General features: G+C 38.8%; 1 protein-coding gene across 5 annotated transcripts; it reads right to left on the bottom strand.

Annotated features, from left to right (window-relative positions):
* Positions 1-1057: 1057 nt before the first annotated feature.
* CCNJ (cyclin J) lies at positions 1058-18915 on the bottom strand. Of its 5 annotated transcripts, none has more exons than XM_006210585.3 (6): positions 18777-18915; positions 18025-18134; positions 11567-11777; positions 4919-5218; positions 4673-4832; positions 1058-4075 (listed from the first exon to the last, which is right to left on the bottom strand). In XM_006210585.3, exons 2-6 carry the CDS (start codon positions 18091-18093, stop codon positions 3664-3666), a joined length of 1152 nt encoding a protein of 383 aa, XP_006210647.1. In that variant the 5' UTR covers positions 18094-18134; positions 18777-18915; the 3' UTR covers positions 1058-3663. The 5 variants fall into 5 exon arrangements, with proteins under 5 accessions (XP_006210647.1, XP_006210648.1, XP_031538658.1 ...); XM_006210586.3 differs by having other exon boundaries at positions 4673-4799; XM_031682798.2 differs by having other exon boundaries at positions 4673-4796.

The following is an 18915-nucleotide window of genomic DNA, read 5'->3' as shown; positions in this document are numbered from 1 at the left end:
ACCCAAAACTGCTCTAAAAAGTCATAAATTTAATTAAAAAAAGGTAGGGTAGGTAGGAGTAGGGTTATAGTAGGTATCCTTCCCATAGGAAGCAGAGCCTGATCTTATGCTTTCAACTGACTGTATTTGTTAATTTTAATTTTTTTTAATCTAAGAGATTTTAAAATGAAAGTTAAAGAGATACCTTAACCAAGATAATTTTAAACTGAGTTCCAGACTATAAGCATTCTAACAGCTTCAAGTGTGCTACACATATGGAGTTAAATGTAAGCTGCTTGAGGCCAGGGAGGTAAGTCTATCACTATGCACTTGAGAAGGCCAGTTATTGAATTTAAACCTGTCACACAGGGCTTAGAATCACATCAGTGTAAATCTTCTTGCCCTGGTTTGAAATACTTGTTGCTCTTTTTCTTAAATTCAGGTTTTAAGAACGGTATGTATTAACTGACTGTCTTGACGGCTGTTGCTAAATCCTGGCAATGTGCCAGAAAAAGTGACAATACACAGAACTAATTTTAGAGAGATTTATAAGGGGTAAATTCCTAACCCACATGTACAAACCTGTTAAAAATTTTACTCTTCAAAACAAATTCTGCCAAATTTTAAGTTGAATTAAATAGCAAATGATATTTATGCTTAAATGAACAGACCATTTTTATTCACTGTTGACCCTGTTCCCTCTCACACCCTCGATCAATTCTGTGTCCCTACTTTTCCTTGAGATGACTTCAGGATTATTGTTTAATACTTATTCCTTGAGATGACTCCATTGTTGTTTAATTATAAGCTGCAGTTGCTAACATACTAACAACTGATTTTAAGCTCAAAAGGCAAAAAAAAAAAGCTGTGTCCAATATAATTTTGTCGGCTCTGGTGCTCAGTAGGGAATACATAATGAAGGGACAAATGTTTCCCACCACTACAGTTATAGTCTCCATCTGGATGGCTTTACTTAGTAAGTATAATTATGATTCCAAGTCTGACTTACATGGTGACGTGGTTTAAAGAAACTGCAGATATATATCAGATTTATATTTAAAACAAAACATCAAAACCATTTTACTGAAAACTAGTTTTATTTTAAAATTAAGTGCATAGCACTCATCTAATTCCACTGGTGTAGACCTTAGCACCATACTCACTATTTGCAATTAACGTCGTAACACAGATACATTTTGGTTTGCAGTCTGTACTTGAGTAGTGTTTATTTAGTGGACTTTGGTAAAGCCCTTTTTATACATATCATTAATTTTTTCACAGTACACTTTTAATGATGGTCCAGTAATCTCAAAAAACAAAAACAAAAACCTACTTTAAAGACTAGTCAATAAATTAAACAAAACAAAACCCACACAGCTAGCAGTTGTGAGTTGTACTGAAACCTAATAATGTTTTAAAAATAGTTCTGGTTTTCCAGCCACCCCATCCCACCCCACCCTGGGTATGCAGCAATAGTAACCAATTATTTATTTTATTTCACCCACTCCAAAAAAATTTCATCCAGTGTTCTTTAGCTTTTTTAAATATAAATTGGGAAAGTGTTATTATAAGGTTTTTTAAAAGGCGTATCTTCTATAACAAGAATGACATTTAAACCAATCAGTAAAAGCATTTGACAAGACATTAAATTACCATAGGCACCAGTTGTTGTTTCAAGTTGGGATCTTTATCCCAATATCTTACATTCATAATAGTATTATTGAGGTAGTTAAAATACTGAAAATTGGACTCCAGGTTGCTAGGTTCTGAATGTGAAAGTGAAAAATACATTTTCTTTTGAACCCTCTTTCCCCCAAATAATTCAAGTTCTCTTGAGGTAAGAACTACCAAAATCCAATTAGCAGCCTTCTATAACGAGAAAGTGACGACACTTTCAGAAAACAATTTTCACGTTTGAAAACTGCCATGAGTGAGTGTTCTTACCTGAGTGGTTTTTTGTTTTACCTACCATACTAATAAATCCACATCATGCCCTATGTACTCTAATTATAAAAGTTACCTTTTAAGGAAAGGACATTCTCTAAGAATTCACGCTGGCAGAAGCCACCCACCCACATTCATCTACTGGAGCCATCTGGATCAATCCATTACTGTGTTGAGTCCCTTCCCTTCCTAACAGAAGCCATTGGCTTGATTACTGAGACTCCTGCTGCATACCCACAACATCTTTATAATAAGTTTGTCCTCAATGCATATTGTGACAGTCACATACCTGCCATGCAGTTTCCCTTCTATTCAAGTGCTATCTTTTAAAAAAAACACAAAAAGACACACCTTACTAATTTTTAAATCAGAAAGCTTCCCTCCACCAAATCTCTCTTCTCCCACAGATAAGAGCACAATGTGTACAGCTTCAGTTATTTCAATGAGTTTTTCCTTTTTAAGTTCATTCCCTCCAAACTCTTTACCCCCAAATTGCCCTTGCTGTAGTGACTTCTTATTGCTGTCTTCACTACCAGTACAGTGAACTATCCCAGGGCAGTGCTGGGGCCAGTCTAATGAAAGTCACCTTTGCCTGCTCACACTGACTGGCTAGATTCAAAGGTTGCTTATAAAACCTGTCTTCCACGTAGCAAAGTGCTGCTCTAGCACAACCTGAGAACTACCCTGGCCACATTCCACTTCAAAATAAACCTACAGGACTTCATTCTGGTACTGATAGTTTACAGTTATGCCTTCCCTTGAAAAAAACTTTTTTAGAGTAATTTCAAATCTCAGTATAAATCATTGATTGCACTGAGAAATGCAAAACCTGTATGTGTATTATGAATGATAGGAACGACCACTTCATTCTAAGCTACAGTTATGTTCTCGTTTGAAAACACATTCTAGCAGGAGTATTTTAACCTTTGTTATTAAGGTAGTTCATACACTAACATTCCCAAAGCATGTTGCATTACAGTTAAGTGTTTCCAAGTAGTACAAATTCCCTGAGTTAAGTGTGTTTTAATTCTAAAGATTTGAGGTTGATAACTTAGGGAAAAAACAAGAACAAAAAGTTATGACCATGATTTTAAGAGATCTACTCCACCCTTGATTTTAGTACATGAATCCAGATACCTACACTATCTGTGATAGGAAGTTATATAGAATATCTAAAAAAAATTTTAACTGCACAGACTGGTATAGCATAGCAATTCATGAGTTTAAACTTAGTCAAAATTCATTTATAGATCAAAAATATAACTCAAAACTGCAGAATAAAAAAAAAGGACCTCTTCAAAAATTAATACTGTAACTTTCCTTCATAAAAAGACTTGTTTGGCAAGTCCACAGATAAACATTAGTCTCTGACATATAAGCCAACATTAGGCCCAGAGCCCACCACAGGTCAAGTCCAGAAATGGCAAATTGGAGTCTGTCCAAATTTTCTGTTGTGTTGAATATTTTTGAAATATTTGGACCATCATTTGGGGCTTTAAAATTTGTGTGATACAGAGATTTGTTTTAACAGGTCTGACATACACAGCATTTGCAGTATTAGCTTAGTCCTCCCAGATATTCACGGTACCCTGGAAGGGACATTCAGTCTTCCTGGTGGTGGCATCTGAAGAGTTCCGATGCAATTTGGATCCCTTTCCTTTTGAAGAGAAGTTTACAAAAAGCTTGCCCCAGAGCTTCAAGTCACAAACAGTCTGGATCAGGTCTTACCTTCACATAAAATCACCTTTCAAAGCAGGGAGTAATGCAAGGGTAATGTTCATTTATCTGGTAACTCCGGTTATAAGAAACATTCAGACAGGGCTTAACTTCTACTGGTATTGCTAGTGACATCCCAACACCAGTCTGCACGTGCCCAAGGCCCTGAACACTAGTTTGGAAGCCAGCAGGACATGTCTGTAGTGTATAAGATGAGGTGTGTGTGGTAGACACAATCTGCTGACAGCTTGGTTGTTCTGATACAGGATGGCGATACTGCAGTGAGGTCTGATGCGTCTGATGGAGATACTGAGGCTGCTGAAAGTGAACTGCCCGAGAGGGCTGGGAGGCTGTCTGGAACACACTCAGTTGTGCTGACTGAGGTCCTGCCTGTCCTCTCTGTTTGTTTGCTTCTTTCACATCATTATCATGAGCGCTACAACGTGGAGAGAAAGGAAACGGTTCATACGTTACTTAAGAAGAATCTGCAAGAAAGTCATGCACCACCCTGAACTCCTTAATAGGTGACTCTGAGGATTGCCCCACTGCCCAGGTAGCAGCCACTGCAACTGTAATTTCAACAACAGAAAGCTCTAACTCTTAGCCTTCTAAGAGTTCCTTTCCTCAGTACAAATCTTAGGAACTGGCTGCTGGTAGCTTTGAGGGCTATGTCCAGCTTGGGAGCTATATCCACAATAAGCACTTAAGTATGACTACCACTTTGATGATACCCTGGTAGTTCCATAATTCAAAGATGGGGAAACAGGGAAGGGGGCAATATTTGCCTGGATGATCTCATAGTTACAGGATCATACAAGAGCAGCTCCTTCCTTATTATGTGCCCAGAGTCATACTAGCAATGATAACCTCTAACTAGGTAACAGCCAAAAGGAACTCCCCTTCCACCCAGCACTGCTCAGACAGGGGCTTGCTCATCCTAAAAGCTCTAGGCCTTTGAGATGTTGTTCCTAGGGCCCCTTACACATGAAGAATGTTAATAAGAAATTATAAACACAAGAACAAAGAAGCTTACATTAATAGCCGTTCAATGCACTGCACTAAGAAATCCCAGGAATAAGCAGTAAGACGATGCAGTCTTGTAGGCCACGTTGGAGAAAGACGAAGTATAATCCTTGAAGAAGCCACACATGCTGCAGCTACTAAAGAAGGTGCATAATTTAGAAAGGCATAATCTGTGGAGACATCAAAAATGAACCTAAGCAACAGAATACCCAAGTCACAATCTCACAAGTCACTTACTGGCTCCACAACGACTCACCTTGCAAAGATACTTCCAGGAAGTAATCTGCGTACTTGGCCATATAGAGTTTAGTTTTTTCTAAGCAAATCATTGGCCAGCCATCATGAAGATCTGTTTCATGTACTGCTTCAGAGAGATAATACTCAATGAAATGGGCAGCTGTTGGAAGGCAGAGGTTCCACTGAAAGGTTTCTAATAATAACAGTTCCATATGTAGCAAATTTTGTTTTGTTAATACTAGGTTCATATTAGTCATACAACCCAGGCTGTTGAGCTGCTCCAGCTTAGGCACACTATCTTCTTTTTCTTCAAATTTACCTTATAAGCAAAGGGAAAATAAGAGCAGGAGAGAGAAAATGTTAGGCAAGTGATCAATGTAAGTCTAGTCACTTAAATGGGATCTGCTGTCTTAGTACAAAGATTTAGATCCAAAGAATTTCTCCCCTCTACTGTGGGCTCTTACAACTGTGCCAGAACTCTGTGGTTGTCATATTTGCATGTTTTCTCTCCTAGTGTCTCTGTCCCCAACACTTCACTCTCCCCTAAAAAAAAAAAAAGGAACATGTAAACATTTTGATCTATGTCCTATTGTGTAATGAAAATAGTCCTATGTGCCAATGAAAAAATAACTCCCTCTTATCTTACCAGTTGAATCTTTTCAGGAAATTTCTTTTTGGAGGCAGGTGGTAGTTGGTAGAAGAAAATAATTTTAGAATGGAAAAAAGTTTAAAGAATTTAATGTCACAGAGTTATCTGAAATCAAAAATAGCTAAACTTCAAGTGTTTCATCTCATCATATTTTCAGCATAGTCTCAATTCCAGAGAGAGATGAATAGATTAGAGGAAAAAAACTGGGTGAACACAAGCGTTCTCTTTCTGCAAAAAAGCCTATCCCTCCTCTTCTGAATTCAAAACAAAAACCTAGCCAAGCCTGTTAAAAAAAGGGGAGGATATTTTATAACCACTTTCATGTCCCATTACTCAAAGCAGAACAGAAGATGCTCTGATGGCTGAACTTCATTTTTCGAAGGCATTAACTTCTTTTCAGGAAATACTCATCCATATGTACACCTGAGGAGTAAAACGCCCTCTCCAGCCCCCAAATAATTTTTCTATAGATTATGTACCATCTCACACTTTAATTTCCAAGCAAGCACTTTACTATATATAAACCATTCATTTTAGGTATATCTAAAATTTATGGCTGGAGAAAATTCAAACTATCAGGTACTATTATGATTTTCCAAATGCAGCAACAGAACCCAAGAGTTGTCTTTAAGTCTCTTTGGGTTGTTGTTCCACTTACACTTGTTAAAAATTACAGTTTTTAGAATAGGTTATATATTACTATATTAAAACTTTTGTTTTACTATTTTGTTAACTATTTCAATATATTTGGCTTCTTCAAAAATCTTATTTTAATTATCCATTTAAAAACATTTTGGAGAAGAATGAGAAAGACTGCCAAAGCAGAGGAAACCAAACAAGTTTCTCTGTGAAGTTTCTCTTCCAGAAGGGATGGGTTTACACTACACACTGAAGTTGCTACAACAAATGTTAGTGGCTAGGATCACTGAGCCCAGAAGCTCAGTGTATTCGGAGCCGGTGAGGCTTGTTCAAGTTGGCTCGCCTAAGGGGCTGGGGTAAAAAGCACTGCTGACTATCCTGGTCTTCGCTTAGGAAGGGGGAACTGGGGTAGAAGGTTCTTTGCCAGGAGATTCTAAGCTCATGACTTTAAGAAGAGTCTAAGCCCAAAGAAGCTTAGAATCACTCCTGCACCAGAAATTTTGAACTTCTTTTGATCTAAACCACTCTTAGTTAAGTATTGCTGCAGGTAGGAGTTGATCCAATAAACTTACATAATCCAGACTTTTCTGGATAGCCCTTCCCAATTCAAGTCACATAAAGATGAATTTCACAAGTTTTGCCAATAGCATTTATTAGCTGAAAGCACTCAAGAGGTCTTAACGATAGTCATCCAGCAACATCACTGCATAAAGATGTAAGAGAGGAACACACTGTTCTTAGTATAACCGAATGGAAATCTTCAGAAGGAGAATGACCTAGGAATTTAGTTCAGTCCCTCTGGATGAATCACTAAGGCTTTCAAAATGCCCTGCATTTGTGTAGCAGCAGCAATACTGGCAGTAAACTTCAAAGGAATATTGTAAAAATTAATGAGTTTATTTATGTCATGCTTGAAGTTCCTTAGAAGAAATTAATATACCGCAGGAAACTGTTTAATTCAAGGATCAAGAATGTTTCATATTATCTCCTTGAAACTTTCAACACAGAAAACAAAATTGCATATGACCAATTTTGCAGCTCAAAGTAGCAAAGTTGGCCAGTTCATTTAAGGTCAATTAAACTGAGCCAAACCAAAAATGGAAGCCAAAAGGAAGGCTTACGTTTGAATTCCCAAATCTGTGCTTTTAGACCAAAGTACTACACCAGGTTATATGGGGACAACAACTCCCAGAATAGACAGACTTCTATATTATTAAGCATCCATGGGGTTTCTATATTTATAAAGTATTTGGCTATTAAAAGTGTGAAAGCCTTTGCATCTTGATTTGCAAAGTTAAAAATAACCTGCATACTGCATAAATAACCATACTTGGGATTTTAATTCAGGTTTAAGTTTTTTTTGAACCTTTATATATAGTGATATAAATACTCAGATACATGCATATTAAAGGATTTCAAAACATGTGACAGCATCAATGAGTACCTGCATTTATATCCAGTTTTTACTGTGCTGAATGCCATGTGCATAACTATTTCACATCTACTTATCTATAATACCATATACAGATCACAAAGATCAGTTTCTTCAATTGAAAGGAAATACCAGAAGCCATGTGATTATATTGATAAAGGCCCCAAACAGGAAATAAGGGCACAGGAAATTCACATCTGCTTCCCAGAAAATAAAGAATTAGAGACCACAGAAACAAAACATCAGGTTGTCTTTCCTTTATAGGAAATGTTCAGATCAGCTATGGAAACCAGCATATTTTCAAAGCCAGCAGTGAGTTGCAGGTATGGTATTAGGGCATGGATTAGATGTCACTTTGGGCTCTGCCAACCCACATTCTAGTCTTTTATTACTAAGTAGGAAAAAAGTCATCCTTAACTATTTACTAAGAACTCTCACAAATTTGTAAGACTATCAATCTAACAGAAAAGCAGGTAAGAAACTGGAAGAGATAATTCATATGGGAAAAAAGGTGCTATTCACACTACACATTAAGATATAAATCAAATCATCTGTGAAATACAATTTTTCACCCATCAGAAAGTAAAAAGCTTTGTCAACCCACCATTGGTGAGCAAGGAGAAATAAGCACTTGTCACAAATTTTTTCTATTAAAAGACTATAATCTCACTTTTGGCTTCATCTTGACTCCAAGATCTTTTCTTAGTTACACAATACCTTGAGCAAATTATCAAAAGCCTTATGTCCAAGACTGCTTACATGTTCTCCGTAAGTTCAATGCTGACCACAGAAGCCAAGGGAATCCAAGGTATACATGTCAAAGAGTTGGAAAAGTAACCTGAGACACAAGAGCTGCTGAAATTCACATTGCTGACAAAAGATTCAAATCTATTATGTATATAGATTTCCTGTAATCCCTGCTCCAAACACTACACACCACTCCACACTCAGAGATAATCTGTAGGCTTTCTTCCTACCTCTAGTAGTGTATACACTCAGACAGCTGGATATGTGTTAGTACCTGGAACTTACATGCTGTGCTCCATTTTTAGCCAAACTACCAACAGCCTTCCAACCTTCTTAATAACTGAAATCCAGCTGTCACCTAGTCCTGTCAGCTGTAAGCTGTTCTTTACTTTTATATAACAAGCTACCCATCCCAAAGCAGGGAGCAGCTGGGGGAGGGGGACATTCAGAGTTCAATCATTCTTTGAGGACAGAGGCATTATTTATATAAAGTTTATGATAACTAATTAGAGAGCTGACATTGGAATCCAAATGTAAGAAGAGTCTAAGAATGTAAGAAACACTAGAATGAACTCCACAAATTTAAAACAGACATCAGATAATGAAAACAAGCTACCAGTGTATATGCTTCCTAAGCACTTCTGTTGTAGTAAAGTTAGACTGGAAGGAGGGGAGATTGCAGTGGGCCACTAAGGGCCATGCTCTCTGATTCCTCACCCTAGTGTAGAGCTGATAGCTTGAACTCTTCTGACCACTGCCTGCTTGGGAGGAGCTGAGACCCTGGGGATATCTGTCTCCCACCTTCCTACTCTCCAGTGGAAAAGGAACAATGAAAAAGCAATTCTCTGAGGGAAAAAGGGGTGGTGAAGGGGTCAGTAGAACAAAAGGAGGAAGTATCTGACTCAGCTATAGGTGATAAACAATTCACATCTCAACCACAGCAATACAAATCCTAAAGCCGAGTTCCTGGAAAATGAGCCAAAAGTAACTACATATTACCACATAGATCAAATCAAATAATCTTCAATAAAATAAGTTGATCATGACCTTAAGCTAACAGTAATAGATAATTTAAAACCAAGAACAACTGAGAACTCCATTCCAACCAACCTAAGATGGTGTATAAATAAAGTGTCCTTTCCCCAAACTGGAAACTGCAGAAACTTGGCACCAATGCCAAGCACTACGTGGTGGCCAGAATTCTTACTAGATTATTCAACTTGAATTCTCAAGTGAACTTTGGTAATGACATGTACTTTATGAATATCTTTTATAACCCCCAAGTCATTTAGTAAGTTACTTGTAAATTTTAGGCACAAATGTAAGTCAGTTTATGAACTGACTATTCACCATTCGTAATTTCACAGTCCAGGCACAGACCAAGTGGGTCCTGGTAGAAGTAAAAGGACAGTGATGGCCATGGCAAGCAAAAAATCATTTTTCATGCTCTCTAGTTTTTAAAATAACCTAACTTGCATGTTTGATTTCCAGTGTCTCTGTACTATAAACTCATCCTGTATAAACTAACATTTGATAGGATAACAAGAAGCCATTCCATATGGATTCTCATACATCTGACTTGTCCAGTATGGGTTTTTCCAATCCCATGAAAACTGTTAAACCACAAAGGGCTTCATAGACGGTGGTGAAACACATGCAGAATTATACACATGACTGCTTATGAGGATGAAACCTTAATTAAAGGCTAATTATAAATGTATAAGCATTACCTCTCTGGCTTTCTGGGTGGTGGGGAGAGGTGCAGGTGATGTGTCTGGACCGGAGAGGACAACAGATTAAAGGAGAAATGCAGATGTTTAGAAAATAGTATTCTGGTAAGAATTTGGCTCTAGTTACATGGGGACAGGGTTGGAAAATAAAACTAGAAAGCTGGCGGGGTCCAGATGAAAGGTTCTAAGTGTTACATTAAGGAGTTTCCACCTCAACCCACCGGCAATGGGAAGTCATCACTGGGGCTGTGTTTATATATATTCAGCCTGGTCCACAAAGGATTTGAAATAACTTACAAAAAGACCTTCAAGGAGATAAAATACGGACTTGAGGTGATCAGCTCAAAAGAAAAATAAGGGCTCAAAAGAAAATCTAAGAGATTAGAACCAGAAATGATACCACATAGGCCTGCATTTGGTTTTAGGTTTATTTGCGTCAAAGTGCAAAGGTGTTTTAGAAAGAACTCTGGTGGCAGAGCAGAGGGGGGCATGTTCCTTAGCAGCCACAGTGGATCCCAAATCAAGTGGGGGTTAGAGGTGAAGGCAGTCAATAGTTCTAACTGTTACTTTAAGTGGGACTTAAACTTTCATTGTAATGACATGAATAATATAAAAACTACATAATGGACTCAACTTCAATATCAAATACTATTGTTCACATTACTAAGAAGAAAAACTCATTTCAGTACCTTTACTCACCCTCCTTCTCTTTAGTCACGGTACCAACAAACAATGAAATGAGTTCCAGGAAGATGTTAAGACAAAGAGGCACCAAAAAGCCCATTATCAGATGCTACCTTACAGATTACTATACAGTTGTGCCTACTGCAAAAACAGACATTTTCACATTTGTAGCAATTGCATGTTCATTAAGCCAACTCATTACATAGTAGCAGAAGGTATTCTAACAACACAAGAATATGGTATCTCTTAGAGTTTCTCAACCTAAGCTCCACTGACACTTCGGGCAAGAGAATTCTTTGTTGTTGGGGGTTGTCCTATGCACTGCAGATGTTTAGCTTTCTCCCAGGCTGTGGCAGCAAACTAAACTGTCTCCACACATTGCCAAGGATCCCCTGTGGGGCACAGCTGCTCGTGGTTGAGAACTACTGCTTTAAGGCCTTGGTTCTCAACTGGAAATGTACATCAGAATCACCTTTATAACTTTTAAAAACATCCAGGTCCCATGATGTAGATTCGGAGTCAGTAGATCTGGAGTGGCCTAGACATCTGTATCAGAATCTTCAGGATGTAGGGCTCAGGCACTTGTGTTTTTACAAGACTCCAGAGCCACTTTTTAATGCCTGGTTTAGAATTACTATGCCAAAAAGAAGCACTTTCAACATAAACTTTCTGATACTAGTAAACTGGAATGAATGGAATTTGGTGATGTTTCACTGAGTTCTACATAAATTTATGTTATTAAGAACAATGGAAATCTTCACTCGTGTAGACCAGACTCATACTTACTTGCTAGAAGCAGACAGGAAAGTGCAACTAAATGCAGCTGCTGGATAGAGATGTCATACCGATCCATAAACAGGTCCAGCAAATAGACAGCAAGATGTCGAGCAGAAGGGCAGAGTGTGAAACGATTACTCACAATGGCAATCAAGTCAGCAAAATACCTTCTGAGACTTAGTTGAGGGGACTGGCCTTTATAGGAAGGCAATTTCAGCTCCTAAATCAAGAGGAACAACATTTAGTCTAAGATAGCCTGTAGGAGAAGTATCCCCACAATGCAAAGACAACACTTTTCCCTCAATATATTGATTCAAGTGCCTAAAACACACTTTCCTCAAGTGAAACACAAAAATGAGTGGAAAGATAATGAATGGCATTTAAAATTTAAAGCCAAACTTTTCTCCTTATTCTTAACCACATCTGATGTGACTGCTTAAAGGTGTGTCTTGCATTATAGAATAAATACATTCTAGCATGATTTTTAAATAAGGGAATCTTGTTTTCCCTACCAGGTGTTTTCAGAAAAAAACATCATCACCAAAATACCAACCATACACACACCCCCTCCAAGAAGCTAAAAGCTTTTGGTTAGAAGGTAGCAGATAAATGGATACGGTCCTTGTATGATGCACGCTATATTATATTTGCAGGGATGTGGAAGGTAGAGACTAGTATTCATCCACTAATTTCTTCTAATCATGTTTCTCTTTCAGTAATTTAATGATCTCTCCTTTGCCATCACCTTTTCATACATCTAAAATTTTTCCCATCGTCACTATTCAATCTCGGAATTATCTGAGCTCTTTTTTTTTTTTAATTAGGAAATTTCTGTACTACTAAAATATTTCAAGAATATAGAGAAAGAGGGAGGAGGGTATAGCTCAGTGGTAGAGTGCGTGCTTAGCATGCACAAGGTCCTGGGTTCAATCCCCAGTACCTCCATCAAAAGTAAATAAGTAAACCTAATTACCTCCTCCCACAAAAAAAAAAAAAAAAGATCAAAAAAAAAAAAAAAGAATATAGAGAAAGATGGAAAGGTTCTAAATTTGTTTTATGAGTTCAGCATAATACCACCCTAAACCCAAAAGGTATCACAATGGAAGGAAGTAACAAGAATATGACCCTGAAAGCATAGGCCAAAAAAAAAAAAAAAAAGAAAAAAGAAATTAGACTTCATCAAAATGAAAACTTTAGTGCATCAAAGGACACTCTCAACAGAGTGAAAAGGCAACCCACTGAACAGGAGAAAATGCATGCAAATCATATGTCTGGTACGGTGTATTCAAAGGACTTGAATAAACATTTCTCCAAAGAAGATATACAAATGGCCGATAAGCACTACAAAGATGCTCAACATCATTAATCATTCAGGAAATGCAAATCAAAACCATTATGAGATACCAGTTCATACCAATTAGGACTGCTATTGTTAAAAAACTTCAAAAAAACAAAACCTGGAAAACAGAAACTAACAAATGTTGACAAAGATGTAGAGAAATTGGAACCGTTCTGTATTGGTAGGAATATAAAATTGTGTAGACACTGTGAAGAACAGTATTTCAATTCCTCAAAAAAAATTAAAAGTAGAATTACTATATGATCCAGCAATTAAGTTAAAGTAGGGACTCAAAAAAACAGATATTTGTACATCCATATTCATAGCAGCATTATCTACAATAGCTAAAATTGGAAACAAACAACCCAAGTGTCCATCAACAAATGAACTGATAAACAAAATGCAGTATATACATACAATAGAATATTATTCAGCCTTTAAAAGGAATGAAATTCTGATATATGCTACAACATAGATGATTAAGTCATCTAGAGAGGATTTAAAGTATGTGTAAGGATGTGTGTAGGATACGTGCAAATACTACTCCGTTTGGAGACAAGCATCCTCAGATTTCAGTACCCACAGGGGTCCTGGACACAGCAATGAGTATATAGTGTTTTACTTACCAGATTATATTTTATTAACTTTTGCTTATGCTATCAAGAGTGGATATAGGAGCTCATATAAATGTTTTGTCAGATTGCAAGTGACAAAACTTTTTGGTGGGCAATGAGGTAATACTAATTTTTGAAAATGCAGACTACAAATACCCTTTAATCTACCAACACTAAGCCTAGGGCCCTACTAGGCCTATACCCTACATATAAGGAGGTCCTTTGCAGCACTGTTTTTAATAGCAAAATGGTGGAACAAAAAAATCTTAATGTCAAAAACCTGGATGGCTCTCCAGAGAATTATGTTGAGTGGATAAGGCCAATCCGAAAAGGTTACATACTGTATAATTCCATTTATGTAACGTTCTTGAAATCACAAAATTAAAAATAAAAAACAGATTAGTGGTTGCCAGAGGTTAAGGGGGGACATGAGAATGGGAGGGAAGAAGATATGCCTATAAAAGGGTAACATGAGAGATCTTTGTGGTGATAAATATACAAAAAATGTCCTGGATCTTGACTGTATCAATGTCAATTCTGTCCCGTTGTGATCACCGTACTATAGTTTTGCAAGACATTACCACCGGGAGAAACTGTGAAGGTAAAGGGTACAGGGGATCTCATGCTATCATTTCTTAAAGTTGCATGTGAACCTATAATTATCTCAAAATAAAAGGTGTAATTTAAAAAAAGCTTGATATCTCTCAACAGGGAACTGATTAAATGAACTATGGGACATGGATTCAATGGGGATATTAAAATAATGGACAGTAGACCTATGTGTTGATATGGAAAATTTTGATAAACTGAATGAGATTGGGGTGGAAGGAAGGTACAGAACAATAAATATATATTTATGACCTCTTATATCAACAACAAAAAAATTATATTTGTAGATAAACTAATTTATTGGGTATCTTTTCAGGAAAAATAATGCTGGTAACCTTGGGGAATAAGGGAACAGTGAGGGTTGGGAAAAGCTCATTTTAAACCTGATACTATCCAAAATTTTTAAAAACCATATGCATGTATCACTTTAAAAAATATGTATTAGTGAGAGTTATTTGGTAGATGCACTAATGGGCCATTTTGTGTTTTTAATGTTTGTATAAGTAAGAAGAGCATCAAAAATTACTACTGAAGAAAAAACATTGGTTTAGGCTTGCTTGACTCTTTGAAGAGAAAAATACTAATTTCTCCAAATAAAGGCAACATGTTGATTTTTCATGTAGGCTCTAGAGTTTTTCTTTTCTACCATTTCTGTAGATCTTTACAATGGTGCAGATGAGTTTCAGTTTCAAACTTCACCTTTCTTTACTGTAATCATGTCAGATTTATTGAGCACCTTCCATGCAGGAGACACTGTGCTAACCCAAGTGGTAAAAGCTGGAAAACAGTTTAAAGCCTCTTTCTAGCAAGTGAACCAAAATACAGAGATTATCACACTATAAGGTAGTAATCATGGGGTATTACAGGAACACTGTGGAGAGAGATCTAACCCAGCTCAGGGGGTGAGATGCTGGGAAAAAAACAAAGCCAGGGTAGGCTTTCTGTAAAAGAGGCCTAAACAAGGTCTAAAAGACTCACTGGGAAACACAGGTGGAAGACACTGGTGGACTTTATTTTTACCTGTATTAATTTTGCTAAATGAAGACAAAACAAAGGTAAGAACGCCAATCTCCATCACTAGGAATTTTTAACAATGTGTCCAATACATTCTCTTTATATTAATTTAAATTAAATTAAAGTACAAGGGCTTATCAAATGACTGTCAGATTTAGTTATTTTTGTCCAGGTACTGCAGTTATATGCATGAGAAAATGACCTATGCTTCTCTCAGCTTACGAATTTTTTTCTAATGTCTATTCCTGATCCCCTAGAATTGAACATTCTTGTTTCCCTCCGCTTCTTAGGATCCCATAGGACCAAAGCACAAAAGACCTAAACATATCTCCAGTCTCAGGTCCTCATCAACTCACGACCCCAAATGCCATCCCCTTCCCAGAATGGTTTAAATGTCCAGCCAGGATGGAAACAAAGGCATGGAAGGAGTAACTGTGTGAGATATTTTCTTGATGTTTCTCACAAAGTTTGCATTGTTCCCCTCTGTTATAAAGCCTCCTGAAAATACTTCCCCAAGCATCCTAAAACACTAATGTACACAGCAAAACAATGAGAAGAAAGAGAAGAAGACAGAGGGTATAAGAGGACAGCTGCTCTGTAGGTTTCTTTAGTGGGGGCGGGCAGGGGGTAATTACATTTTACAAAAACAGTACAGCTGGCATTGGGGGTTGAAGAGGATTTTCATTTGTTGCAATTTTTACTCTTCCCTAGCAGATGCACTGCTGGTCATACCAATTATTCCTCTATAAACCTTGGGTCTAAACATAGAACACCTTCCATTGTGCCTGAATGGCAGCTGCCCAAAGGAAGACCTAAATTCAGAAGCTCTGAATTATGAGATTAGACTCCATAAAGGCAGGGATCACGTCTGTCTCATTCACTGTTACCATTCTAACATCTGGCATAGCACCCTGTATATTGCAGGCATGCAAATATGTTGAGTAAATAAATAAGCATATGACTACCCAACTAAATCACCTAATTAATAGACTGGAATTAACATGCATTCTCTATGAGAACAGTTCATTTCAACTTTCCTTGACTTCAGTGTACTACAAACAATGGTCTCTACAGTTTCATAGGTTCAAGTTTTACTGATTAACAATTTTTTAATAAAGTGTGGCCACTGTGTCAAATCACAAGAATGTGGCTTATACAATATTTAAAGATAAAATAAAGACAACCCACGGTAACATGCCACACCACAGGCAGCCCAAGACAACTTTCAGTGGCATTCTTTCAGTCCCCACACTATCTCATCCTCTGATAGTCTGTACGTAACTTTAATACAGGTTGTGTCTTATTCCTTGGATTCTCTTCAGAGCCTAATATCCCAAAACATTCAATAAATCTACTTGAGAAAAAAAAAATCCACTTCCACCCACTTCCAACCTCAACTGACAAAATTAATTCAGGCAATCACTCAGAATTAAAATTACACATAAAATATAAGAATCAAAAACCATGGAAATCACCAAGAAAAATATTTTGTCTCATGTCATTAAAAAATACATGTATTATTAACATCAAATATTAATTTCACCACATGCCAGAGGGATAAAGAGTTGACACTCAGAAAATAAGAACATTTAAAACTGAAAGACAACATATGAAAAAAAAACAAAAGTATTTGGACAATTTTCAAAGTGGAAAACCTGCAACTCTTCTTAACATTCCAAAGGACCATTCCACAGTTGAGACTTCTCCGTGGTACAAACAACCTCTTAGAGGGCTGAGATGTATTTAGTGTGTCCAAGAGACTAATAAGCAGAATTTAGAAATCTCAAACTTCAGAAAAGAATACAACTGCAACAATTTAAGTCAGAATTAGGTTTTCTAATCTACTTAACCTGGTTAAACAAAACAACGACAACAACAACAACAACAACAAAAACAAAATACAAGTACATTATCATCCTAAGATCTCTCAACTCCAACAGTCAGCAGTCTTTTTATTAAAGAGTCAGGTGTTTTGCCTCTTTCCCACTTTCTAAACATAATTTCACCATGGACAGAGGTAGCCATTCACTGAGTCAAATTAGAGTTTATTTTGGATCTGGTCTCTTCTGGTTATCAAAGATGCAGAGCTGACATTACACTGAGATGTGACAAAGGAGTAAAATTGTTACCTATGAGCAACAATACACAGACTTTGCATTTTGCCAGTATATTTTTTCCCCAGTATCTTTAAAATATACTAGGTCTACTCCCTGCCTTTGATATCAGCTTACTAACTCCTATCTTAAGGCTTTCTGAACAACCCCCAATCTTGGGGTTTCAAGGGTAGAGAATAACAAGTTACCACTTTCTTAGTGCCTACTATATGCCAAGCACTTTCTGAGCACATGTATACTATTACCTCATTTATGGGGCAATCTTCACAATCGCCCCATGAAGCACGTTCTATTATTAATCATTTTACAGATGAGGAAATTGGGAAACAGAAAATTAAGGAATTTGTCCAATGTCTCACAGCAAGTTAGTGGAAAGACCGGGGCATTTATTTTTGTACAAAACTGACATACAGCTGAACGCAACAGCAATTATAGAATAAAGAAGGACTGCTCTGCCCAATAAAACGCCAGCACACGTATCTTTTTAAATACAGTATCAAATCCATGTTCCACCTGGAAACTAGAACATCAGAACGTCCCTTCACACTTTCCCTCTCCCACTAACTACGCCCCACCCTCCTCATTTAAGTTTCAGGTTCTTCTGATACAACCCAGGGGAAAAGCCAAGAAGTTAATTAACCTTGAGCAAATAAGCAAACTCGCCTTTTCTGGTCTGGAAACTTGTGGTTCAAGACCCTGAACGGGCTTTCCAAGGGGCCGAGATTCATACCAACTGGCATAAGACACCGAATGGAAAGGTCGGGGCATCAGGGTTACCTTGTACCGAAGAGCTTGATGGATATCGGCAGCCAGCTGTCCCCGCCACCACTGCCCCTCCAGCTCCATGGGACCGGGCGGCGCGCCTGGCCAGACGCGGCAACTTCAGTCTGTAAGACACACCCCAGACGCGGTCACTGCCAGCTCCCTCCACGCGACCCTCCGCGCCACCCCCCCCCAGGGGTGTGACCTCAGGCCACCCTGAGTGGCTGTTCATCTTGCTGTCCTAAAAGCAGCGCTGACCCAAACCAATTCCCTGACGCTGCTCCTAAGGCCGAGCCACCCAGTCCGCAGGAGCCGGCTGGTTTCGAGAACTGCCAGACCGGTGCCGGGCAAAAGGGGACCAACTTGGACCCAATTTCCCAAGGCGCAGACCCAGGCGCGTGCTCGGGAAAGCTGGACGGGAGGCCCGGCTTCGGGCTCCACGCGTCCCGAGTTCGAATTCTCTCCTGAGGAGCGGAGACTTGACATGGGTCACAGCCTCCCTGAGGTATAAACCTTTCGCCGAAAACCTGGAGACGAACGCCCGCCCGGCTCCGGGTCCCCGCTGCAGACGGTCGGGCGCGCGCTCCTCCCTGAGAGCCTCCCCACGGCCCGGCCGGGCCCAGCGCGCACTCAGGCCGCCGCCTCCCCGTCCTGAGGAGCGCACGGGATCGCGCGGCCCCAGAAAGGCTAACAAAAGGCCGGGCCGGGAGGGTCCGGTGCCCCGCGACCAGCCCAGGCCTGCCGGTTCCCACGGCGGCCTCCCTTACCCGGAACCGCGGCCCTCACAGGCCCAGCCCCGCCGGCGTGCGGGGAACGCCGGCCCCGCTCATGCCGCGGACAGTCGGCCGCAAAGAGCCGGCCTCAGCTCGGGCCCAGGGCCGGGGCGCTCGCGCCGCCCATTGTTAA

The sequence above is a fragment of the Vicugna pacos genome, chromosome 11 (assembly GCF_048564905.1).
Source record: "Vicugna pacos chromosome 11, VicPac4, whole genome shotgun sequence".
Lineage (NCBI taxonomy): Eukaryota > Metazoa > Chordata > Mammalia > Artiodactyla > Camelidae > Vicugna > Vicugna pacos.
This window is presented reverse-complemented; position numbering and strand designations above follow the sequence as displayed.

Bases quoted from the DNA above. Each gene is read 5' to 3' on its own strand.
- CCNJ (XM_006210585.3), bottom strand. From the start codon at position 18,093: ATGGAGCTGGAGGGGCAGTGGTGGCGGGGACAGCTGGCTGCCGATATC. The intron at 11,778-18,024 runs GTAACCCTGATG...CTCTTGATTTAG, and splicing joins ATCAAGCTCTTCGGTACAAG to GAGCTGAAATTGCCTTCCTA. The intron at 4,076-4,672 runs GTAAGCTTCTTT...TCCACGTTGTAG, and splicing joins TGCATTGAACGGCTATTAAT to CGCTCATGATAATGATGTGA.